This window comes from Odontesthes bonariensis, chromosome 23, assembly GCF_027942865.1.
Source record: "Odontesthes bonariensis isolate fOdoBon6 chromosome 23, fOdoBon6.hap1, whole genome shotgun sequence".
Taxonomy (NCBI): domain Eukaryota; kingdom Metazoa; phylum Chordata; class Actinopteri; order Atheriniformes; family Atherinopsidae; genus Odontesthes; species Odontesthes bonariensis.
This window is the reverse complement of record NC_134528.1, coordinates 5,411,161-5,437,860: the sequence shown is the minus strand read 5'-3', so window position 1 is coordinate 5,437,860 and position 26,700 is coordinate 5,411,161. Positions and strand designations below refer to the sequence as shown.

Below are 26,700 nucleotides of genomic sequence, written 5' to 3'. Positions count from 1 at the left end.
AAACACCATAAACCAGAGATACTCATTGAGCGGCTCCTCAAGCTTTAATTGGCGGCTCGCACTGGCATAGTAGCTTTTAACAATATGGTAACAATACATTTTTTTCAAATAACATGCAGCGAATACTGCACAGTATTAATTAAGGCTTAATGGTGTTTCCTAAAGGGGGGCTCTGTTAAACTTGGCAACGCAGCCCGCTTAAACCACTGTCACGCTAGCTCCTTTAGCCAGCATGAGATGCAGGCACAATGGATCGGTTTTTAATTAAAAAAAAGGCAAAAACCAGCACAGAAACATGCTCATCTTAAATGTCTCACTATGATTACAACAACAAACTACAAATACAACATGAAGAAAGTCGAGGACATGCACGCCAGCTTCTGCTCATCCCAGTATTAAGGTAAATGTGGTCTGAATTGAAAATGTATTGGCTGTGTTGTTTCTTTTTCTGTGGGATGTTTTATATGTAGAAATGCATATTTGCAAAAGGGGACTTTAGTATGTTGTGGTAAAAGTGGCTCTTCCCTTGATTTTGCTGCCAATGTGGCTCTTGTGGAAAAAATAGTGAGTATCACTGGCATAAACCAACAATGCAGCCAAATTTGCATGAATCCAGCTTTGGAAGTCGTGCCTGCAGATGCATTTTGTCCCTGTTTGAGGGACGCTTCGTTGTTTTTAATGGCTGGGTGCCACGAACGAGTTAGTTTTGGTCTTTCTGTGGGATTAGTGTCGATGAGAAAGATGTCGGATAACAGCGGGCTTATCCTGGAAAGAGGTGTTTGTTTGGACTAAAGGTGAGCAACACCACCCCACCTGCTGGGCTCTGCAGGGTCAGACAGGTGGCATCAGCAAGTGGATCTCCTGGACGTGTTGGGGCTGGTTTGGCTGCTGGGAGCCGTGACTGACAGCAGGGCTGTGTTGTCATGTCTCGTTTTGAAACGCTGCCAGAGTCAACATGTCTGTAATTACATCTGCATGTCAGCCTGCTACTCTCCCCTCGGGGTGTGTTGTGAAAACTGAGAAAAGGTGAGCAGGCCAAGGCACAATTTGTATCGCAGTGTCAGCGTCGCCTTTCCTCATCCCCGAGCCGTGGGACGCACGGATCCCTTAGTAACCGTTTCTGTCTGATTTCTGCTTATTTTTGGGGTATTTCTTTTGAGATTGTTAGCAGAGATGTCAAGTCCAAGGGAGAAGATCGGCATGAAAAGCACTGAAAGCGGCGAAGCAAAATAAAGATGACTATATATGCAGCATTGAAACTATGACTGTTCAAAGCGCATACTTCTCCTACTACTCATACTAACTTTTTGAGTTAGTAAGCCAGTTTGAGTCAGCGAGAAGTATCCAGATGCATACTAGATTCTCTGAAATGTTGGGTATGCATCATGAGGTTACTACTCATACTCAAACTACCCAAGATGCAACGTAACGTGACGTCGCCGATCGTCATTTCCTGTCAAAACGGCAGTTTCAAGCTAGCTACAACGAGGGTAGGTTCACTTCCTGTTTTCAAAACAAAAGCACCAATTGTATCGTAATGGCTTTCCCTATGATAAAAGGCAACGGGTATTTTATTTTGAAAATAACCGGAAGTGCGTTGCTCACTGCGGCTAGCTTTAGTAGCGCCGAATTCGTGGGAACAAAATTGTAAACAGCCGGTATTTTGTCAGCTTTTCAACACGTTGGGGATCTAAACGACTACTTTCTCGCCTGAAAATGTTTCAAATGTTGCTAAAGTTTACAGAGTTTAGAGCTTAAGAGAAATCAGCTTCAGGCCGGCTGGTTTCGGCTCGGGCAGGAGCGAAATGCATTGTGGGTAAACGCTCTGCATACAGTCTGATCGATCAGTATGCGGTTTCGAACAGCTTATTAAGTTTTGGCAAGTTAAACTTCCATCGGTGTCTTTATGCACATTTTAAAGCTTTTCGTTAGGAAATTCTGATCGGAAATAACGAGGAAAGTTCCCCAGTTTTCCAAAACTTTAGGTTTTTTTTCCTCTTTTTGAAGTTGAAGCGTAGTTTTCTTTGTGTCTTCTACCTAAAAATGTTTAGTCGTCTTCAGTTCCAGCCGTGCAGGACGACCTGGGGTCGGGTGCACGAATGCATGATGCAGCTTTTCTCCCACACAGACTGGAGGAATGTGCACGTCTCACGTGCTCTTCAGCCCATGTGCACACTTGTTTTGTATCCTGGAAACGGGAAAGAAGAAGCGACATAACTCAGCATAAAAAGGAGAATTTAACTGAGTTTATATCCTCTTTTTCAGGGTATATTTTAATTTAATTGGGCTTCCGTGAATAGCTGCAGCCGTGTGTCGCAGCGTAAAGAGTTCTTTAATGAGACTTATCAAAGGAAAATATCATGTTGCTGATATGGGATGTCATACAGCTTCATGTCAAAAGGGGCGAACTATCCCTTTAAGGCCACAGCAGAGCTTTATGGCTGCAGCTTTTGTACCTTCTTAAATAAAAAGGTTCCCTCAGAGCCGGGCCTCGCTGCTGCTGCTGGTGGAAGAAAAGAAGCTGATAAAAGTTTGGAAAAACAACAGAGACGTTTCTGTCTGTGTTTGGCGGTGAAACCAGTTCAGTTTCCTCTGTCCTGAGCACAGAGGCTGAATTAGCTCTAAGTGAGGTGGCTCCTCACCCATAATCCTCTCCGGTCGATACGTAGCGCTTGTTTCTCCCGGGTGACGCCAACACTCGCCCGACCAGTCGGGACTCAGACAGACGGCTGCAGGCTCCCGGTCGGGCAGGTTTGTCGTCTTTTGCTGTGAAAACGTGTCGCTGGGTGCAGACATGGTGTCAGATGCTCTGACAAACATCCTGACCATTGGATAACCTGCACTCGCTTCCCCCCTCGTGCACACGCATGGCTGCTTAACTCCGCGCCCAAACAGGTAGAGACGGTTCCAGCACGAGAAGTATTCAGAATAACCTGAAATTAGCAGAGTTTGTCCAGCTTTTATGGTCCGTTGACAGAGATGAACTATCTGTTAAATGTACCGTGGGAGTGAAACGTTCAATTTACTTTCATTTCACGCCACTTCATTTTTCGCCCCCACTTATTTTCTTGGACTTCTGCTCGTCTTCCCGCGGATGCAGTCAACCTCTACAGATTGACCTTAAAACATCAGCCACTGGAGTCCACCTTTAGTGCACAAACGGGCAGATTCCTCGACGATCTGCTCTGTTATAGAGAGAGAAACATGTAAAAGCTCTTCCATCTTTCTGTGAGCAGCATCGTTATTGAACAGTTTTGGGATTTTTTTCGCACATTTGTTGTCAAACCGGAGATTCTTTGTCCATCTTTGCTCCTAAAAGCTTTTCGTGGATTCTGCTTTTGCACCAAATGATCTTGGGTTCACGCCATCTGCAATGAAACGAGTCAAAGTAAATCAAACGACTGGTTTTCATCTTATCAGTTTTTTTTTTTTTTTTTTTGTTGGTGTAAGATTTAGATCAAGAGGGGGGGCAGGTGTACGGTGCCTGGCTAAAGGGCACCTTGGCCTTGGCTAAGAGGTGACCCTCCAGCTGTTAATTATCAATCTTTTTTTTTATTTTTTATTTTTTTGGAGCGGTAAGAGTGGGAGTCGAATCGCCAATCTTCCGGTAACCCCCCAGAAACAACCTGCGCCGCCCGGGAATCGAACCCGGGTCGCAAGAATATAGGGCTCTCAAGTCTCACGCAATGAGTGTGAGACACACGCATTTCAACAAGTTCACACGCCACACATGCCATTTCTCACACTGAGACATGATCAACTTTGTCGCACAGAAATTCTAATGGCCTATACCAGAGGTCTTCAACAGGGGGTCCGCGACCCCCAGGGGGTCCTGCTGAGGTACTGCAGGGGGGGTCGCGAAATATTTGGTTGATTAGATGATTTTTAACATTTAAAAAAAAATAATTTGTAAGAAAAAACAGTTTTTTTTCTTACAAATTGTGTGCAAACGTGTGGCATCCACAGATGGTTTGAGGATTCATTGTTCCATCTACATGCATGTTTAAAGTTAAAATCTGTGGATTATTTCAATAGCTCAGTGTTGTATGCAAGATGTTTGTTTATAAATGGCAGTGGCACGGCCACCCTGTACCTTGCACATGTTTAAAATAAAAACATGAATATATTAACCTGTGTATTATTTGAATAGCTTAGTATTGAATGTACAATAACAGAGTAGCTATGTTTATACACGGCACTAGGCCCCGTTAAATATAAAACACAATTGTATGCCATATAAACAGTAGGGGGGTCCCTGCTCCAACTCTCCATCAGTTTGGGGGTCCCTGGCCTGAAAAACATTGAAGACCCCTGGCCTATACTATAGACGAGTCAATGGCAGGTTACTGTGCGCTGTACAGCTCAGAACTATAGCTCTGGTACAGCTGTCTTGATTTAGTAACCTATCAGCAAATCACAAAATAGAATTTCTCAGCCAATCAGAAAACAGAATTTCTTGTTGCCGGGTGAGGTCTGAAATAGCTTTCAGCTGCAAGCGCGCGTGCAGAAGTTGTAGACGAGCTGGAGGTGGAAGAGAACCGTCAGGATCATCAGCAGGTCATATCTTCATTTATTTGAATCTTTTATTAGTTACTATAGTTTTCCTACTCTTTGTAAAAGACCAATACCTGCCGATTTAAAGTGTTCGTTGGAGTAGTAGGCCTAAATATTCAGCACACACCCTTTGACATGAGCAACTTAATGAAAAATGAAAAATATGTAGGAGTGTAATTAGGCTTCTGTGGTTAATTTTTTTCAAAGCTGACTGACTGGTATGAGCAGGTTCCCAATAAGGCTATCTACAATTGCCAAACTGGTATTAGTTCTGCCGCACTGAAATGCTGATGCAGAGAGGGTTTTTTCCATGGTGGGGCTCAATAAAACCAAGACCAGGAACACGTTGTTTCTGAATGGAACTCTGTCATCCGTCATGACTGTGAAAATGGCTGACATTGAGCCACAGTGCTTTAAATGGGAGCCCCCAATATCAGTCATCAAGCATCAAAATCTGCCACAAACACTTCCAACACTCATACACAAACACACACAGAGAGGGACTGCTCAAGGGGCCCATTTGGGGTTATGTTTGTTTTTCTTAACTCATTGGCTGCCAGCCATTTTCAGTTCAGAGACACCCATACTGCCAAGTGTTTTTCAGTATTTTGACTGATTTTCCAAGACCCACAGAAAAGTGTGTCTTATGACTATGTACACACCGAAATTACCAAAAGAAAGAGTAGACTCTCTTCTTTCATCAGGAAAAAAAGTTTGTTTCTACCATTTTCAGTCTTTTAGTAATAGACAGTAGAACATAGGTTGGTTTCACCAAAAACAGCTGTTTGACCCAAAAAATGGAGAAAACAAGCTCTTTTTTTTTTTTCGTGCACTGCTGCCACCTTGCGGGTAATTTTGCCAGTATATTCTCCGTTTAGTGTTTACAAGCCTAAGATTTAGTGACAAACTCCGCTAGATTGTCCCCCAGCCCGCTCCGTTAAAAAAACGCAATTGACGTCTATAGACGTCTTTGGCACCAAAAGAGTTAAGTGTTTATTTCTCAGTCTATGTCCGTGCCTTACACGGAGGCGCGCGCAACAATTATGCACTTGGTGAACTTACGTAGCTGTGTACTCAAATGAACTCAGTAAGGCCTGCTCCTCCATTTTGTCTGCGTCCATACACTTCACATGCATTTAGCAGACGCTTTTATACAAATGAGGAGCTAACATTGCAGCTAACACATTGCAGCTAACACACATTAGGAAACCTCCAGTCAGACTGTCAGAGGTGACAGAGCAGAGATGGAGAGCAGCATAGAGGGAAGTACAGGGGAGCAGATGCTCTCTGCAGAGCTGGGTCTGAAAGACTTTCTTGAAGATATTCAGGGACGCTCCTGTTCTGGTAGCGCTCGGCAGGTCATTCCACCTTCGTGGAACCACACATGAACAGAGTCTGGATTGTCTTCAGCGTGGTGTACGACAATCCTGTGACCGGAGGGACGTAAGCCTGCGAGAGCATTAAAGTAGCTGGGAGCCGTTCCATTAAGCACTCTGTAGGCTAACATCAGCGATTTGAGTTCGGATGTTTGTCCCATCAGGGTTTTAGGAAAGGAAGAGCAGCAGATGCTGGATGGTAAACCCTGGATCCTGCTCAGGAACAATAAAATGATGCAGGGTTTCAGGCGCTGTTTGCTCGGTTTATGCCTCCATCGCTTGTTGTTTTGTTTGTTTGTGGGAAAGATCGACAGAAACGGCAAATACAGACGTGATGAAACTTGAGTTGGAACCCAGGCGATGGGTTTCTGCTGCAGAGTGGGGTGAAATATTTGGGATAAAACTGATGGATGAGCTGTCTGAGTTCCCGTTTACTCTCCCAGCTCGAGCTCAGCAGCCTGTCTGAGGTGTGAAACTGCATCATTAACTCAGGATTTGTTGGAGAATTTTTGTCCTTGGAGTAACTTGTAGGTTGAACAGGCGCAGACTTGCTAACAGTATGTTCTGCCTCCTCAGGAATACCAACTTCTGCCCTCTCACGGGCTATTTTAAGTCTGTTTTAACAAGTCGGCCCAGCCCTGCCAGTTGATTGGCTCCGTTCTGTTCCTTAGGTTTGTTATATTTGGAACGGTGGCTGCCTGAATCTGTGTGTTTGAGCTCCTTTCACACATGAAATGCCCTCCAGCACATAAGGAAAAAAACACTGCACGGACATGTCAAGGTTAACAGCTGGATTTCTTCACCAAGTGAAGGATGTGCCTGTTTCCCCAGCTCATCAAGGTGAACGGGGAGGACGGCCACAGCAGGTCGGTGTGGGTTTCCCGCAGGGCGACGGCCCGAGATGTTTGCCACATGTTGGTCCAGGCGGCTCACTGCAGCGACCAGGAGAACTGGGCTCTTCTGGAGCACCACCCCTCGCTGGGCCTGGGTAAAACCGAGCAGCCGACTGAACCAGAATCGCACAGGAAGGTGAAAATAATCCGTTTTTAACGCCGTTATCCTGTCTCCTCAGAGAGATGTCTGGAGGACCACGAGGTCGTGCTGGACGTCCAGGCCACCTGGTCCCTGAAGGGCGACACGAGACTCGTCTTCTGCAAAAACTACGCCAAGTACGAGTTCTTCAGGAAGCCGGTGGTACGCAGACTCTCACACCTGGAGCAACGCGGTCCGTAAAAAACACTCGTTTGAACTCCAAGCTGCAGGATCACAGAGGATTTTCAGTTTTTTATTAAAATAATCGGTATAAACAGTACGGCAACATAACAGCATTCACATCCATAATAGTCACAACAAGAAAAATACACAAGCTAAATGATAAACGAATAAAATTTAAGGTTTAACCCTGATCCCCGATGGGGGACATTTTTGTCCACTTGGGGTGTACTTTCTCCTCTAATTTCACACTGTAAATAGTGATACTCATCATATTTGGTCCAGTTGTGCATTTTTTGACTATTTCTTCAAATTTCAAACACACATCATATACAATGCAGTGTAGTTAAAAAAAACAAAAACAAAAAAAAACACAACTCCTGAAAAGGGACATTTTTGTCCCCTTTTTAAAACGACCTAAAAACATACATTATTTTTTTCCACTTTTTTTCATAAATCTTTTATTCCACTTCAGTTCTGATAACCACCAAGTTTTCAATTATTTTCAAAACATTAACCCTTTAAATACTGGTGTATATGCGGTAAACACCAATTTCTGTTAAAACACACCCAAAAACTGCTGTATTTTCAATGTGTGCAGTGCAAAGTGAAATATTCTATGGGGGATTATTAGGTCTGGCATATGTCATTGATGAGCTACAACATCAGTTTTATCAGCTTTTTAGTTTTTCTGCAATGGCAGATTACAGAAACGGCTCCCATAGACATCCAAAATATTAATATGATGTTTTTAGGTCGTTTTAAAAAGGGGATAAAAATGTCCCTTTTCAGAAATTAAGGTTTTTTTATTTATTTATTTATTTTTTTAAATCGGACATAGCAAAAAATAAAAATGCCTAAAAATCAATGTTGTTGCTGATCATTGAGATATCCCAGACCATAATTATCCCTACTCAATAATTCCACTTTGCATTCTATATATTGAAAATATAGCAGTTTTTTTTTTTGTACAGAAATTTGCATTTACATCATATAAACCAGTATTTAAAGGGTTAAATTTTTTAAAATTGAAAAATTGGTAGTTATGATCAGAAATGAAGTGGAATAAAATATTAACATGATGTATTAGGTTGTTTTAAAAGGGACAAAAATGTCCCTTTTCAGAAATTAAGTTTTAAATCAGGTATGAGGGTTAGAAAGGAAAATAAAAGGTACACAACATAGATATACTTGCAGGATAAGTTATGCAGTAGCCTGTACATAATGAAATCCTTTAAGTGGCTCGGTCTAATCATGGAAGTGCTATTTTACAAAAAGGTCGCAAAGCTTTCCCAGCATTTATCAAAAAGTAGTTCTTTTTTTCCCTGAGATTAAACATAATCTTTTGGATTTTCAGTTTTTACGACGGGCTGGTTCGGTTGGCGAGGCCTGCCGTCACCGTGGTGACGGAGTGATTGGCAGGTTGCGTGCTGCTGCAGACACGCTGCCTCGGGTCGTTTATTATGTCGGCTGCGCTTTAAGCGATGGTTCATGCTGTAAACTGGTTTCTGAAGGAACCGCCCACGCTGCCTCCAGAAGGCCAGAAATCAGTCAGATCAGATGAGTAAAAACACGTTTAATGTGAGCAGCGCGTGTCGTTTTCATCAGATAAACGGGAAACAGGCGACAACTCTTTATCTTTCAGCTGTCTGAGATGTCGGAGTGATTTGTTGGGAAGTTTTAAAGCTGAAATGTCCGTAATATATCCATTTATTTCTAAAATAAGCCCACTTCCATCAATCTGAACCCTCAGATTTAAACTGTTTTACATCCGTTTTCATCAGTGAGAGCAGTGAGTTTGGTGCCTTTAGGAAAGTGACAAAAAGTACAGAAAAGACATAATTACTGTCTCCCACCGGCTTTTACTTTCCTCGTGTCTGCTCGTCACCCGTTTACTAAAGTTTGGGACTAAATCATTTACAGTTTGCATCTAAAACTGATGAATGTTCAGCTTATTTGCTTGAAAAATGAGTCAAATCTGTGTATAAATGTGTTGAAATCTATATAAATATTAGTCTTTAATGATTTATACCGCAGTAATATAATTTCCCACTGTGCAGTAATAAACTGAATAAAATCAAGAAATACTGTTGGGATTTCTGTTAAAAAATTTAGCTAAAATAGCTATAGCTAACTATATTAGCATAGCGGTTTGAAATTAGCAGGGGAAACGCGCATCAGTTTAAATTACTGTAAGTTTTTGTAAGTATTAAACATAGTTTGGTGTTGCTTTCTTACATCAAAATCTGTTTTTACAGAGCCATGGCGGCAGAAACAGAGTCTTTCCTTTTGTAAGCTACTTTAGTTTCGTGATTGTTCAGTTTTTCCCCTCAAACTGTAAAACATTTACAGTTTGCAGCTAAAACTGATGAATGTTCAGCTTATTTGCTTGAAAAATTGGTCAAATCTATGTATAAATGTGTTAATCTATATAAATATTCGTCTTTAATGATAATTTATACCGCAGCGATATAATTTCCCACTGTGCAGTAATAAACTGAATTGAACTGAAAGCATGAATCTATCAGATTAAATGTTTTGATGGAGAATTAAAGTTTAGGTTACACATTTAATTTGTTCACATTTGCAAACATTAGCATCAACATGCAAACAAGATGCAGCCAATCAAATATCAGCAGCTCTCACATTACAACCTGCTCTGTCCTGGAGGCAGGTTAGCAGGTTACCTGTTAACAAGTTTAACTGACAGAGTTTATTATGGTTGTCGACACCAACAAACCCTCCTTACAGAGTTCATTTCCTCAGACTTTAACACGTGGAAGCGGTCAGCTGATGGATAGTGGACTGTTTGTTCCCTCCTGCTTTAATAACAGGAAACATTTTAAACTTAACCGTTGCTAACCAGCTGATTCAACGGGAATCTGTTGAAAATGAGCAGATTATTACAGCAGGATACGAGTTTTGTCCCAAATTATTCTCAATAGAGACCAGAAAATGTTGCTGCTGTTGATTATTATAGTTCCTTTTAGTCTCTGCTGGTTATCTACCCTCCTGCTACTCTTTGGAAGCGATAACAATTAAACACATGTTGGGTTAGATTCTCTGGTCTTAAAAGAATGTAGAAAATCTGCATTTATGCACAAACGGAACAAAAACGAGTCTGACACCTGGCGGGTGACTTTGCATGACTCTCAGGGCCTCTTTGAACATTTTAGTCATTTTACCTTCATTACATCTTAAATAATGGCGAATGATTCCTAAAAGCTGTTTTTATCAAGTAACACTTTTTGCTTCAGCACCTGTAACTCAATTATTCTCAAACTTTTATCTAAAATATCCACTTTTGTTTTACTAATATGCACAAATATCACAGACCTTGTGTTTTAATGCCAAATACATGGTGTTCCTTAGTTTGTTTTTCATTTTTCTTAGATAAATGAAAACAAAGACAGAGGCCACACCATAGAATATGCTTGAAAAACTCAAAGACACTATGCTCCCTGGAAGGGATTTGCAGTATTCGCTCAGCGTAACTTGTTCCTTGGCCCCCGATCTGATTTTGAAACCTCATCAGATGCTTTTTTCTTTTTTAAAACAGCAGGCACACCTGTCTTTATTTTACACTGCCTAGGCATGTTTAAAAATGAATAAAATCAAGAAATACCGTTAGTTTTCTTTAAAAAAAAAAAAAAAAAAAAAAAAAAAAAAAAAGCTAACTAGCTAAAATGGCTATAGCTAACTGTATTAGCATAGCGGTTTGAAATTAGAAGGGGAAACATGCATCAGTTTAAATTATTGTAAGTATTGAACAGAGTTTGGTGAGTCTTTCCTTTTATAAGCTTCTTTAGTTTCGTGATTGTCCCGTTTTTTTTTTTCCTCTCGCAGCTTTTTTTCCCAGAGAGCATGATCTCCGACAGCGCCGACGTCAGCAAGGGGATGACGTCATCGGAGCTCGTTCAGGTGGTTATTTCAGCTGATTGATGAGCATCAACTTTAAAATGTATTTTAAGGCAACATTTCAGGGAACCAAAGGTGTCGTTGTTTAAGAACGAGACTAAAACGCACACAGAAATGCAGCACAGCCTCACATTTCAAAGGCTAGAAAAGTGGCGCCAAACTTCGCTGGTTCAAAGTGTTCCGACGCTCAGATCATTCGTTGGTATAAGACAGATGGGGACTCAAGTCACTGTGACTTGGACTCAAGTCGACTCGAGTTGCTGTTTTGATGACTTGTGACTTGACTTGACAAAACATAAAAGACTTGGGACTCGGACTTGGAAGTTAAAGACTCGGCACTTGACTTGAGACACGACGACTTGAGTGTTAAGCATCTAGCATAACTTCAAACTTTGTTCGTCATTTGAAGATCCATTCTGACCAGTAAGTGCTCGTCAAATGAGCTAATATTATCCTGTTAGCCTAGTCGGTAGTTAGCTAACGTTAGCTTGATATGATACGGGGTGGACAGGTTGGACACATTGGCCAATGATGTTTACTGACAGTTACTTATATCTTTGTGTTTTCATTTTATTAAGATCAGATTCTGCAGGTAAAATTGCAATAATAAGGTGACTTGACTTTGACTTGCCCAAGAAAAAATTACTTAGGACTTGAAAGCTAAGACTTGGGACTTACTTGAGACTTGAAAGCTAAGACTTGAGACTATGGCTTTTGTATGGCTTTGTTTTTGCTGGTATTTTAGTGATTATAGGACTGTTTAGGTGAGTTTGTCTGCTGAATCTGCTAGTGTGTCTTGTCCTGCCTCCACCTCTGGCACCCTCTATATTTTCATTACCCCCTACCTGAACCAGGGTTTGCATCCCCACCCCGCTGTAACTGGTGTGCAGTTGGTGAGAGGCTGAGGTAGATTATGGTTGTTGTGGTGTGAGGGGCAGTGTTGGCTGGCATTAGGGGGGTGACTCTGGGACGCCAGTGGTCATTGTCTAGCCTCCTGGAGGTGTCGTGGGCCCAACTAGACGAAACACTGATGAAAGGAGGTTCCCACCTGATGACCCCAATGACATGTTGGTCAGCACTGCTCACTGGTCTATATTATAGGGAATTATTCACTGAGTCTGGTCCTTTATTTTATTTTATTTTTTATTTTCTTTAGCACAAGTTTCTTGTGTTTATATTGAATAAGACTTGAGCTAAGACTTGGGACTTACTTGAGACTTGAAAGCTAAGACTTGGGACTTACTTGAGACTTGGAAGCTAAGACTTCAATTCAATTCCAATTCAAAAATACTTTATTTATCCCAGAGGGAAATTATATGTTGATGTAGCTCAATTAAATCAAAGAGTTATTATAGATGCTGATGGCTGTGGGCAGGAAAGATTTCCTGTAGCGGTCCGTTTTGCATCCAAACTGAAGAAGCCTTTGACTGAAGAGACTCTGTTTTCTGATAACAGTCTCATGGAGAGGATGTTCAGGGTTGTCCATAATTCTCTTGATTTTTATGCAAAATCCTTCTTTGCATTATTATCTCTTGGGACTTAGTTGAGACTTGAAAGCTAAGACTTGGGACTTTGTTGAGACTTGAAAGCTAAGACTTGGGACTTGAGACTTGAAAGCTAAGACTTGGGACTTGAGACTTGAAAGCTAAGACTTGAGACTTAGTTGAGACTTGAAAGCTAAGACTTGGTACTTACTTGAAACTTGAAAGCTAAGACTTGAGACTTACTTGAGACTTGAAAGCTAAGACTTGGGACTTAGTTGAGACTTGAAAGCTAAGACTTGAGACTTGGAAGCTAAGACTTGGGACTAACTTGAGACTTGAAAGCTAAGACTTGAGACTTACTTGAGACTTGAAAGCTAAGACTTGGGACTTAGTTGAGACTTGAAAGCTAAGACTTGGGACTTACTTGAGACTTGAAAGCTAAGACTTGAGACTTACTTGAGACTTGAAAGCTAAGACTTGGGACTTAGTTGAGACTTGAAAGCTAAGACTTGAGACTTACTTGAGACTTGACAGCTAAGACTTGGCACTTACTTGAGACTTGAAAGCTAAGACTTGGGACTTACTTGAGACTTGAAAGCTAAGACTTGGGACTTGCACATTTGTGACTTGGTCCCATCTCTGGTATAAGATGAGTTTAAACTGTTACGGGTCCAGTTTTCCAGTGAAAAAGGCCGAACCCTGTTTGCTCTGCAGAACCTGCTGAGGTCGGGGACGTGTCCTGAGATCCAGGGTTTCTTACACCTGAAGGAACCCAGTCGAAAGTCCTGGAAGAAGGTTTACTTCTTCCTGCGACGCTCCGGCCTCTACAGCTCCACCAAAGGCTCGTCCAAGGTCAGCATCTCTTTAATCCGTCTCTCAGGACGTCACAGTTTGCACACTTCTTCAACCCGTTTGTGTCTCGTGTGTTTGGGGAGCAGGAGCCTCGGCACCTGCAGTGCATGGCCGACTTGGAGGATTTGAACCTGTACTCTGTGGTGAACAGCCGCAAACTGTACGGAGCTCCCACAGACTTCACATTCTGCATCAAGGTAAGGACACACTGGAAAAAAATCAGTCTTACCAAGTATATTTGTCTCATTTCTAGTCAAAATATCTCATTACACTTAATAAAAAAACACAACTGCCTAACAAGTGCTATTTCAGATATAGGGACTTGTTTGAAGATGATACATCTGGAATATCTTGTTAAATGAAAAAGTCTATAAAAAAAATTGTTTTGAGTCGGATTTCATATGAAACAAGCTTTTTTTTTAACATTTAAGGAGGTTTTTAAGCTAATTTCAAGATCACTTTTATCTCAAAAGTCCTAAATATCAGATTTTATTTCAAGAAATCTTGACAAGCCGATTTTCACTAGTTCCATTGGCAGATTATTTTGCTTATTTCAAGCAAAAACATCTTTTATTTGTTCTTTTTCTTACTTATTTTTGGAGGGGCATTTTTTCCAGTGTTTAAGCTTCTGAAATAAAATAAATATGGAAACTCTAGAAACGTAGAGTTTCTCATGTCACGAAAGTATTCAAAAAAACAATGTTTACGGTCGTGCTGATCGATATTTGTCCACCAACACTGGCTCTGTGTGGAAAAAACAAAGCATGTAAAAGACCCTTTAACCCTTCTGCCTTTTCTTTCTGTTTTTGGTTTTTTGGGTTTTTCTCTCGGTGCTCCGTGAGGGAGTGAATTATAACAAACTGCAGCGTATACGTTCATCGTAACAAAGGAACGCGTCACTTGTACACTGGAAAAAATCTAAATCTTACCAAGTATATTTGTCTCATTGAGTATCTCATTACACTTAACTCATTGGCTGCCAGCCATTTTCAGTTCAGAGCCACCCATACTGCCAAGTGTTTTACAGTATTTTGACTGATTTTCCAAGACCCACAGAAAAGTGTGTCTTATGACTATGTACACACCGAAATTACCAAAAGAAAGAGTAGACTCTCTTCTTTCATCAGGAAAAAAAAGTTTGTTTCTACCATTTTCAGTCCTTTAGTAATAGACAGTAGAACATAGGTTGGTTTCACCAAAAACAGCTGTTTGACCAAAAAACGGAGAAAACACGCTTTTTCTTTTTTTGTGCATAGTGGCACTGCTGCCACCTAGTGGGTAATTTTGCCAGTATATTCTCTGTTTAGTGTTTACAAGCCTAAGATTTAGTGACAAACTCCGCTAGATTGTCCCCCAGCCCGCTCCGTTAAAAAACGCAATTGACGTCTATAGACGTCTTTGGCACCGAAAGAGTTAATATAAGACACAACTGCCTAACAAGCACCATTTCAGCCAGATATAGGGACTTGTTTTAATACAATACATCTGGAATATCTTAAGTGAAAAAGTCTTAAACATCTTGTTTTGAGTCATTCCATATGAAACAAGCTTTTTTTAACATTTAAAGAGGTTTTTAAGCTAATTTCAAGATCACTTTTATCTCAAAAGTACTAAATATCACATCTTATTTCAAGATGTCTTGACAAGCCGATTTTCACTAGTTCCATTGGCAGATTATTTTTGCTTATTTCAAGCAAAAACGTCTTTTATTTGTTTTTCTTATTTTGGGAGGGGCATTTTTTTCTAGTGCACGAGCAGGCGGGAAACCTGCTCTGCACAGAAGTCTCTTTGGCTGGATTGGTTTGTTCGTGTTAATTAAAACCTCGTTCCTACAGTTAGCGGCATGCTAAAATATAAGAAAACTGATGCCCACAAAGCGAGAGAAAGCTGCAGGGAGATGAAAACTTGCAGCCTCAAAGACAAAGAAAACGGGAGAAAAAAACTGCTTTCCAGCTGTTTAGGGCGAATAAAAACAAGATCCTCGGACAGATTTAGCAGGCTGCATCTTCCCGGAGATGAAAGCAAGCTCTCTCCATGTTCCTCTTGTTGATGTCCGCCATGTTTGTAGTTTTTCCCACCTCGGAGAGACGATTTCCTCTACTGAACTAGGACCAGTTTAGTTTGTTCACTCCAAACCAGCCAAAGGAAACATGTCTGATGCACACTGTGCACATTTCTTTTTCAACCAACCAAGCAAGAAAGAAACGTTAAGAAATCTCTTCAATCACTCCCGAGTGCTTTGAGAAAGGCAAAAAGTTAAATCCTAGTTTGTTTTCTTTAGATTTGAAACAAAATCTGCAGAAAAGCAAAATCCTTCAAATATGAATCAACTTATGCTTCAAAAATACAGATTTTAGTTTGATTTTCATACATTTTTATGTGAATTTAGCTGTTTTTTTTTGTTTTTTCTCTGCAAGTGATGAATTATAACAAAGATCCAGCATGAAACTGGCATAAATCTCAAGTTTGAAGGTAAAAGGAATGAAGATGAGGGATTTTAAGCTAATTTAATAACTGTTCTTGGTTATGTAGAGGCGGCTTTAAATGCATCACTTCCATATTATCACCCAGCAGCCAGATAACCACCAGTTTTTATTTTTTTTTTAGTCTACCTCATATATGAGCATCAAGAAATACCGTTTTCTGTTTAAAAAAGAAAAAAAAAGATAATAATAAATAGCTATACCTGACTATATGAGCATAGCGGTTTGAAATTAGCAGGGGAAACGCGCATCAGTTTAAATTACTGTAAGTTTTTGTAAGTATTAAACATAGTTTGGTGTTGCTTTCTTACATCAAAATCTGTTTTTACAGAACCTTGGCAGCAGAAACGGAGTCTTTCCTTTTGTAAGCTACTTTAGTTTCGTGATTGTTCAGTTTTTCCTCTCAAACTGTAAATCATTTACAGTTTGCAGCTAATACTGATGAATATTCAGCTTATTTGCTTGAAAAATTGATCAAATCTATGTATAAATGTGTTGAAATCTTTATAAATATTAGTCTTTGATGATTTATAGCGATATAATTTCCCACTGTGCAGTAATAAACTGAATTGAACTGAAAGCATGAATCTATCAGATTAAATGTTTTGATGGAGAATTAAAGTTTAGGTTACACATTTAATTTGTTCACATTTGCAAAAATTAGCATCAACATGCAAACAAGATGCAGCCAATCAAATATCAGGCTTCAGCAGCTCTCACATTACAACCTGCTCTGTCCTGGAGGCAGGTTAGCAGGTTACCCGTTAACAAGTTTATGGAGGCGGCTTTGAGTGCATCACTTCCACATTATCACCATTTATTGGTACCCAGCAGCCAGATAACCACAGTGTTGGACCCTAAACCTAACAGTGTACGTTTGTGTTTGCACAGCCTTCCAGGAATCCCATCTGTGTTCAGGACCGGAAGATTTTATATGTATATTTATTTAATTTTTTCAAATTTATTTAATTTTATTTTTATATATATTTATATATGTAATCAAGAAATACCGTTCGTTTTCTGTTTATAAAATAAATAAATAAAATGCTAACTAGCTAAAATGGCTATAGCTAACTGTATTAGCATAGCGGTTTGAAATTGGCAGGGGAAACGTGCATCAGTTTAAATTACTGTAAGTTATTGTAGGTATTAATAAGAGTTTGGTGTTGCTTTTTTGCATCACAATCTGTTTTTACAGAACCATGGCAGCAGAAACGGAGTCTACCTCAGTCATTGAAGTTGAGACTCCTGTGTGGGCCGTGTTGGACCCTAAACCTCCAGGGGCCAGGGTTACCCTAAACCTAACCGTGTACGTTTGTGTCTGCACAGCCTTCCAGGAATCCCATCCGTGTTCAGGACCGGAAGATTCTGTGTGCCGAGAACGAACAGACTCGCACATGTTGGATGTCTGCGTTCAGACTGTTCAAGGTATTTGGTGTTCCTCGCCACGTAAAGCTGCATCTTATTTACAGTTTGGTTGTCGTGCCAACGGTTAAAAATCACTGACTTTGTGTGTGTGTGCTCAGTACGGGAAGCAGCTTCAGTACAACTACCAGCTGTCCAAGTCGACTTCACAAAGCTCCAAGTCGGAGGCCTCCAAGCTCCCAGATGGCAAAGTGAGCTCATCCTGCAACACAAGGATTTCATGTCACATGTAGGCGTGCTGTTTTTTCTTTAACTGTGCCGGTGTGTGCAGTCCAAGTCGGAGGCGAGCCTGGTGGCCATGGACTTCTCAGGAAAAGCTGGAGGACGGGTCATCAAGAATCCGATGGAGGCCAAGTGTGCAGAGCGGGAGGAGGGGCAGGCCTGGAGGGTGAGGACCGAGGGCTGGTTCCTTCAGTTTATCATGAAAATGGGACGTTTTTTAATGCAATTATGACAGTTATCTGTCACCGACACCTCCAGACGCATCATTTGTTCCCATTTCTTTAGCTGCATCTCTGAAAAACAGCTTCATAGTTTCAACTTTTTTGTACATTTACGTTAAAACTGCTTTCAGTTACCAAAAGAGTCAACTTGATATATGAAATTCAGTTTAAAAAATAATCCTAATCCCAAAAAAATGTATGTTATCACGTCTAAAGGTAGGAAACAAACAATAATAAGAATTATATGTTAAACAACATCAAGAAAAAGTAAATAAGATTAAATTTAAAGCTTAAAAAAGAATATAAGATATAATCTAATGACTAATCATTTAATTTATATTAATTGTTCCATAATTAAACTGTTTTATGCCACCAGAAATGAATAATCTAGAAGCTCTTTGTGGGTTTTAGACTGAAATTAAGATTTGTTCCCATTTCTTTAGTTGCATCTCTGAAAAACAGCTTCATAGTTTCAACTTTTTTGGAAACTGAAAGCAGTTTTAACGTAATTGTACAAAAGAGTCAAATTAATATAAGAAATTCAGTTTAAAAAAAATCCTAATCCCAAAATAATGTATGTTATCATATCTAAAAGTAGGAAACAAACAATAAGAATTATGTTAAACAACATCAAGAAAAAGTAAATAAGATAAATTTTAAAGCTTAAAAAGGAAATATAAGATATAATCTAATGACTAATTATGGAACAATTAATATAAATTAAATGATTAAACTGTTTTATGCCACCAGAAATGAATAATCTAGAAGCTCTTTGTGGGTTTTAGACTGGAATTAAGATTTGTTCCCATTTCTTTAGCTGCATGTGTGAAAAACAGCAAAGATAACACAGTGTGACAGACAGAAAACAGGATTTCTGCAGCAACAAGGTGATTCCCAAAGAGCTGTTAGCTGAAAACTTGGCATATCTCAGCATGGTGTGCAGTGTGTCCTTAAAACATTTGAGGAAACTGGACAAGTGGAGGACAAAAGAAGAAGTGTCAGGCCTAAAGAACTATCTACAGCAGATGAACAGGATCTGAAAGTGAGAGGAAAAAAATCCAGCAAAGACCTGACACAGGAGCTGAGAGATGCATCTGGACCTTCAGCTGATCCATCTGCTGTTGGCCCAAGCCTCATCAGAAATGGGCTCCATGGAAGGGTGGCTGTCAAGAAGCCGTTCTTAAATGATATTTCCTGTTTCCTTCCCCCACAGAGGAGGGAGGCCCTGAGGTGCAGTCTGCCCAACTTGAGCTCCACTGCCCGAGCATCCTGTAAGTCCACATGGAAGCAGACACGGGGTCCTGATCCTGATCCCGGGCGGTCCTTTTTAAAAAACAAAACGATCTTTTCTTTGTTTGTTTGTAGCCATCCACAACTCCCAGCCGTGGTTTCATGGTGGTGTGTCCAGGAAAGAAGCAGAGAGGCTGATAGAGAAGCAGGGGCTGGTAGACGGGTGAGTGGAGCATTTATCCGTCTCATTTTTACTCTTTTATTGGATTGATGGTTTCCTTTGTTTTTATGTTAGTTTTACACCAAAAATCATGCGTTTCAAGAGTATTTTAACACCATTTCCACCAGTGGTTTCATCAGTGGAGTATTTATCCTCAGTATTTACATCCCGTATCTACGGCGACCTCTCAGGGAACAACATGAAGCGATAGCATTACACGGTGTCCTTCAGACCAGGAACGTCCTGCAGCTTTTAGACGTTTCCCTGCTGCAACACCTGATTCAGATGAAATGGATCTCTTCTAAAGATTTGCTGTGTTCCAAACCACATACTTCTCCTACTACTCATACTAACTTTTTGAGTTAGTATGTGAGTTTGAGTAAGCGAGAAGTTCCCGGATGCATACTAGATTCTCCGAAATGTTGGGTATGCATCATGAGGTTACTACTCATACTCAAACTACCCAAGATGCAACGTAACGTGACGTCGCCGATCGTCATTTCCTGTCAAAACGGCAGTTTCAAGCTAGCTACAACGAGGGTAGCTTCACTTCCTGTTTTCAAAACAAAAGCACCAATTGTATGGTAATGGCTTTCCCTGTGATAAAAGGCAATGGGTATTTTATTTTGTGAAAATAACAGGAAGTGCGTTGCTCACTGCGGCTAGCTTTAGTAGCGCCGAATTCGTGGGAACAAAATTGTAAACAGCCGGTATTTTGTCAGGTTTTCAACACGTTGGGGATCTAAACGACTACTTTCTCACCTGAAAATGTTTCAAATGTTGCTAAAGTTTACAGAGTTTAGAGCTTAAGCGAAATCAGCTTCAGGCCGGCTGATTTCAGCTCGGGCAGGAGCGAAATGCATTGTGGGTAAATGCTCTGCATACCGTCTGATCGATGAGTATGCGGTTTCGAACACAGCCTGTGTTAAGTTCTGCACAAACCTGTTAATGATCTGAATCAGGTGTGTTGAAGCAGGGAAACATCTAAAACCTGCAGGACATCGGCCTGGAGGACGATATTTTGTGGGCCCCTGCGAAGTTTAGCGTTTTTTTTTCTCACACGCACCTGTTTGCTGAGTTGTTGCCCGAGTCGTCACCCCGGGCATTTTATCACTTATGGGTTTCCGTAGCTCAGGCTCCTGCCAGCTTCCGGTGGTGTTTGTTGACAAGTTAGCGACAGTTGAAACTCTGTCCCCTGGTCCAAGGTACAGAGGAAGTGGGTTGAGAGCAAATACCAACAGTTTTCCACATGGAGCCTAAACTCACTACGGTGCAAGTACCAGTTTACACCAGCAGGTGGCATCGTGGAGCCATTTATTGGGATTTAACCTGAATTTCAACTCTGAGACACACGATTACTTTCTCCGTCCAAAAATTAATCGTTATCTCACCTGTAGAATCGGTCTCCTTAGCATCTCGGCGGGTCTCGGCCTTAACAATTAGTCCCTCGTCTTCCATTTAACGAACACCGATACGATGCAGCGCTGCTATAAAAAGCAGAGAAGAGCTGCTGCGTGAGCAGGGAGTGGGTGGAAAGAAAGACTCGGAGACATTAAAATCGGACAGTTTGGAAGTTTGTTGTTTGTGTCGGGGTTCAAATGGAAAATAATTTGATGTTTTGGCACCAAAGCGTCGAGTACTTCACTCAGTGGGGTCACATGGCCCTGAAAGGATCGGATTATTGGCTAAATTACAATCAGACTGAGTTATTAAGTTCATGTAGACACCTTAATCTGACTATAAATTGGATCAGATTAAGACCCTGAGATAACTGGGTTGAAAGTTAAATTAAACCTGCAACAAGCAGCTTATCACAGACCAAATGTAGAGGGACGTAGCTTCATCTGGCTCTGCGTTCTCCATCTTTCTCCAATGCCTGAGTTTGATCCGATTCATTCACCGCCATATATCCAAGGATAGTTACCGTTGCTCAACTCATTCTTGTTGTAATTTGGCCAATAATCCGATCCTTTCAGTACCATGTGACCCCACTGAGCGTAAAGCTCCAGGAGGAATTTGATTAACTTCACATTTTTGCCCCCCTGCTGTGCTTCAAATGGAGCTAATTGACCTGCAGTGCAATTCTGAACTCAAAGCCAAGTTCAGGGAGGTTTTCAGAGGAGCTTTCCAGGATTTTCAGCCTTTTTGGGAGCACATATGTGTGAAAGCTCTCCAAAGTAATAAGTACAGGTCCAAACTTACTGATGAGCATCTTAAAGCCACACTGAGGCCAAATGTGCCGGAGCTGTGAGAGGAAGCGCTGCCTGGTCTCTGTAGGTCAGAAGCCCATGTTCTGCAGAATGTTCATGTTCTGAATGTTATTAATAAAGTTTTTTTTTTTTTGTTTTGTTTTTTTTTGGGATACTTGAGCCTCACCCAGCCTCCACCTCCAGTGGCCCCCAGGTGAATAGAGTCTGAGACCCCTGCTCCAGACTGTTCTTGGTTCACATTTTCTGGTGAAATCTCATCTTGAATTTGACGGCAGCAACGTATCTTCCCTCAAAGTCATTTTATGGACAGCTCGTTTGAGTCGTAACATGTCTGAAATATCACGTGAACGTGTTAAAAAAATCTTGATTTCTGCTGTAGAGTCTCTAAATGACGGCAGACCCTTTAAATTAGAGGGGAAGTGGAGTGTGAAGCAGGAAATTGTGACGTGTCTGGCTTTCCAAAGTAAGCCGTTAAATTGAGATTTTCATTGTGCAAACTCCAGATTCAGGTCCCCTGCGTTCACTCTGTAGGGTCCCAGATTGTATTTATTTTTAATTACCTGTAAAAACGTGCTAGTGGTTCACAGCTGGGTGTGTTTCTGCAGGATGTTCCTGATCCGTGAGAGCCAGCAGCACGAGCAGTGCTTCGTCCTGTCCATGTGTTTCCAGCTGAAGAGCAAACATTACCTGGTGATCCCCGTGAGTCCCTTTGTGCTCTCTAACAACCTCCGTCTGTCTTTAAAGGGACAGTTCGCCTCTTTTGACATGAAGCTGTATGACATCCCATATCAGCAACATCATTTCTGAACATCTTCTTACCCCCTGCTGCGTCCTGTGAGCAGAGTTCCAGCCTCGTTTTGGTGTTGATGAAGGTAGTCCGGCTAGTTGGCTGGGGCTTAAAAAATAAAGCGTTTTGCTTCTCAAGACCTCACAATCCCTTTGCCCTATTTTCTCTCCCTTCGTATCACTGCCTGCTGCCACCTGCCGACAGCCGCGCCTGTTACAGTGTTCACTGCTCGGTCTGCACAGCAGGTAAACAAAAGAAAGGAAAGATTAGGAAAAGGAAAGAAGGAAAAGGAAACAAGAGGAAAGGAAAAGAAAGAAAGAAAGAAAGAAAGGAAACGAGGAAAAGAAAGGAATGAGAAGGAAAGGGAAAGAAAGAAGGAAAGGAAACAAGAGGAAAGGAATGAGAAGGAAAGGAAACAAGAGGAAAGAAAGAAGGAAAGGAAACGAGAGGAAAGAAGGAAAGGAAACGAGAGGAAAGAAAGAAGGAAAGGAAACGAGAGGAAAGAAAGAAGGAAAGGAAACGAGAGGAAAGAAAGAAGGAAAGGAAACGAGAGGAAAGAAAGAAGGAAAGGAAACGAGAGGAAAGAAAGGAATGAGAAGGAAAGAAGGAAAACGAAAGGGAAAGAAAGAAGGAAACAAAGAGAAGGAAAGGAAACGAGAGGAAAAGAAAGGAATGAGAAGGAAAGAAGGAAAACGAAAGGGAAAGAAAGAAGGAAACAAAGAGAAGGAAAGGAAACGAGAGGAAAAGAAAGGAATGAGAAGGAAAGGAAACGAGAGGAAAAGAAAGAGAAGGAAAGGAAACGAGAGGAAAGAAAGAGAAGGAAAGGAAACGAGAGGAAAGAAAGAAGGAAAGGAAACGAGAGGAAAGAAAGAAGGAAAGGAAACGAGAGGAAAGAAAGAAGGAAAGGAAACGAGAGGAAAGAAAGGAATGAGAAGGAAAGAAGGAAAAGGGAAAGAAGGAAACAAAGAGAAGGAAAGGAAACGAGAGGAAAAGAAAGGAATGAGAAGGAAAGAAGGAAAACGAAAGGGAAAGAAAGAAGGAAACAAAGAGAAGGAAAGGAAACGAGAGGAAAAGAAAGAAGGAAAGGAAACGAGAGGAAAGAAAGAAGGAAAGGAAACGAGAGGAAAGAAAGAAGGAAAGGAAACGAGAGGAAAGAAAGAAGGAAAGGAAACGAGAGGAAAGAAAGAAGGAAAGGAAACGAGAGGAAAGAAAGGAATGAGAAGGAAAGAAGGAAAACGAAAGGGAAAGAAAGAAGGAAACAAAGAGAAGGAAAGGAAACGAGAGGAAAAGAAAGGAATGAGAAGGAAAGAAGGAAAACGAAAGGGAAAGAAAGAAGGAAACAAAGAGAAGGAAAGGAAACGAGAGGAAAAGAAAGAAGGAAACAAAGAGAAGGAAAGGAAACGAGAGGAAAAGAAAGGAATGAGAAGGAAAGGAAACGAGAGGAAAAGAAAGAGAAGGAAAGGAAACGAGAGGAAAGAAAGAGAAGGAAAGGAAACGAGAGGAAAGAAAGAAGGAAAGGAAACGAGAGGAAAGAAAGAAGGAAAGGAAACGAGAGGAAAGAAAGAAGGAAAGGAAACGAGAGGAAAGAAAGAAGGAAAGGAAACGAGAGGAAAGAAAGGAATGAGAAGGAAAAGGGAAAGAAGGAAACAAAGAGAAGGAAAGGAAACGAGAGGAAAAGAAAGGAATGAGAAGGAAAGAAGGAAAACGAAAGGGAAAGAAAGAAGGAAACAAAGAGAAGGAAAGGAAACGAGAGGAAAAGAAAGAAGGAAACAAAGAGAAGGAAAGGAAACGAGAGGAAAAGAAAGGAATGAGAAGGAAAGGAAACGAGAGGAAAAGAAAGAGAAGGAAAGGAAACGAGAGGAAAGAAAGAGAAGGAAAGGAAACGAGAGGAAAGAAAGAGAAGGAAAGGAAACGAGAGGAAAGAAAGAAGGAAAGGAAACGAGAGGAAAGAAAGAAGGAAAGGAAACGAGAGGAAAGAAAGAAGGAAAGGAAACGAGAGGAAAGAAAGAAGGAAAGGAAACGAGAGGAAAGAAAGGAATGAGAAGGAAAGAAGGAAAACGAAAGGGAAAGAAGGAAACAAAGAGAAGGAAAGGAAACGAGAGGAAAAGAAAGGAATGAGAAGGAAAGAAGGAAAACGAAAGGGAAAGAAAGAAGGAAACAAAGAGAAGGAAAGGAAACGAGAGGAAAAGAAAGGAATGAGAAGGAAAGAAGGAAAACGAAAGGGAAAGAAAGAAGGAAACAAAGAGAAGGAAAGGAAACGAGAGGAAAAGAAAGGAATGAGAAGGAAAACGAAAGGGAAAGAAAGAAGGAAACAAAGAGAAGGAAAGGAAACGAGAGGAAAAGAAAGAGAAGGAAAGGAAACGAGAGGAAAGAAAGAGAAGGAAAGGAAACGAGAGGAAAGAAAGAGAAGGAAAGGAAACGAGAGGAAAGAAAGAGAAGGAAAGGAAACGAGAGGAAAGAAAGAGAAGGAAAGGAAACGAGAGGAAAAGAAAGAGAAGGAAAGGAAACGAGAGGAAAGAAAGAGAAGGAAAGGAAACGAGAGGAAAGAAAGAGAAGGAAAGGAAACGAGAGGAAAGAAAGAGAAGGAAAGGAAACGAGAGGAAAGAAAGAGAAGGAAAGGAAACGAGAGGAAAGAAAGAGAAGGAAAGGAAACGAGAGGAAAGAAAGAGAAGGAAAGGAAACGAGAGGAAAGAAAGAGAAGGAAAGGAAACGAGAGGAAAGAAAGAGAAGGAAAGGAAACGAGAGGAAAGAAGGAAAGGAAACAAAACGAAACGAGAGGAAAGAAGGAAAGGAAACAAAACAAGAGGAAAGAAGGAAAGGAAACAAAACAAGAGGAAAGAAGGGAAGGAAACAAAACAAGAGGAAAGAAGGGAAGGAAACAAAACAAGAGGAAAGAAAGAGAAGGAAAGGAAACAAGAGGAAAAGAAAGGAATGAGAAGGAAAGGAAACAAGAGGAAAGGAAAGAAGGAAAGCCGCCTGCCAACAGCAGGCAGTGATACGAAGGGAGAGAAAATAGTGCCAAGCGATTGTGAGGTCTGACTTTTTCCTGGAGAACCATTTTGTGATGCAAATGTATTACTCTGTTGAACGCATATTGTTTTGAGAAGCAAAACGCTTTATTTTTTAAACCCCAGCCAACTAGCAGGACTACCTTCATCAACACCAAAACGAGGCTGGAACTCTGCTCACAGGACGCAGCAGGGGGTAAGAAGATGTTCATAAATGATGTTACTGGAACTGTCCCTTTAACGCCCCGGCTGACCGCAGCTTTCTGCGTCTCAGCAGTGCGATAAGGGAGGCAGGAAGTACTTCACCATAGACGACGGCGCCACCGTGTTCCTGGACCTGCTGCAGCTGGTGGAGTTCCACCAGATCAACCGGGGCATCCTGCCCGTGTGCCTCAAACACCCCTGCGTCTGCGTGGCGCTGTGAAGCCCCGCCTCCTCCGGCACGCCGCTTTGCACTGATGTCAGCTGAAGGAGGGCAACTGTTCGATGAAGTCAGGGCTGTAGCTGAGCGAGCCGGGGATGGAGCGAGCTGCCCCGCCTCTCTTTAGTGTGTTTTTAATGTTCCACGACATGTGCAGCTCCAGACAGAAGCTGGTTTTTACTCTTTATTAGCGAGCCGCGGTCGCCCTGGAGACGAGTTAATTAGCCACGTTGGACAGGCTTTTAGGGGATGTTTGGGGGGGGGAGACGACTGTTAGGTTTACTTTGATTCGGGCAGCTTTCCTCCTGCTTCAGGGAGAAGTGGCTGACTGCGGCCACCAGAGGGCGCTCTGAGTCTTTGCTCAGAAACACATGTATTGAGCCCAGGTTGCAATCATGTAGCATGTAATTTTTTTTCTAAAATTGTTTGTACATAACTTTCTTACTTGTGCCTCCATGTTTTAAATGCATCCAGCCTTTAGAGCTGATTCTTTGCTGTATTTGCACAGATTCTGGTGAACGGGAGCTGCACGGCCTGTTTATACGTCTAACATAACGGGTTTTCTGTGGGTTTATCAGTCTGCAAACTTAAACTTATCAGGAAGAACCGTAAAATGTGGCCAAAGTAGAAATGTTGAAGGTTTGGGGCGTGCAGCTCTACAAAAAGCCTTCCTGGAAACTGGAAATTCTTGGTAAATATCCGGCTGGTAAAAGAACTCGTCTAAACTTTCTCGTGTTCGTACTGTTTGCTTTTTATCAATGAGGTCTGTTGCTTAAATGTTTGGAGATGTTTTTTAAGGGTTTGTCAGTAGTTTTTTTTTTTTTTTTTTTTTTAACATGCATTGTCTTTTTCAGACCTGGTTTACACTGAATAAATAATTTCATATGAAACAGATTCACTCAAATGTCCATTGGTTATTTACTTGAGACATAAAGGTCAGTGAGAGGCTCAGATATTTTTACTCCATCTTTATTTATCTAGCGCATTTCATACCACAGGCAACTCAACGTGCTTTACATAAAGACAAGGCATTTAAAAGAACAGCATAAAGCAGCATAAAAACAAGCTATTTAAAGA

At 41.1% G+C, this 26,700-nt stretch overlaps 1 protein-coding gene across 3 annotated transcripts in view; it reads left to right on the top strand.

Annotated features, from left to right (window-relative positions):
* The window catches only part of grb7 (growth factor receptor bound protein 7), a 38,032-nt gene extending 11,574 nt beyond the window's left edge, over positions 1-26,458 (top strand). For 2 of the 3 annotated variants that reach the window (XM_075457520.1, XM_075457518.1), the window contains exons 4-15: positions 6,762-6,918; positions 7,003-7,124; positions 10,989-11,063; positions 13,259-13,396; positions 13,483-13,593; positions 17,209-17,307; positions 17,406-17,495; positions 17,576-17,692; positions 18,961-19,018; positions 19,113-19,200; positions 22,013-22,106; positions 25,477-26,458. In XM_075457520.1, coding sequence (XP_075313635.1) covers positions 6,762-6,918; positions 7,003-7,124; positions 10,989-11,063; positions 13,259-13,396; positions 13,483-13,593; positions 17,209-17,307; positions 17,406-17,495; positions 17,576-17,692; positions 18,961-19,018; positions 19,113-19,200; positions 22,013-22,106; positions 25,477-25,626 — 1,299 coding nt within the window. In that variant the 3' untranslated portion in view covers positions 25,627-26,458. The remainder of the gene's footprint in view (positions 1-6,761; positions 6,919-7,002; positions 7,125-10,988; positions 11,064-13,258; positions 13,397-13,482; positions 13,594-17,208; positions 17,308-17,405; positions 17,496-17,575; positions 17,693-18,960; positions 19,019-19,112; positions 19,201-22,012; positions 22,107-25,476) is intronic. The other variant, XM_075457519.1, reaches the window with a different exon arrangement.
* Positions 26,459-26,700: the final 242 nt, after the last annotated feature.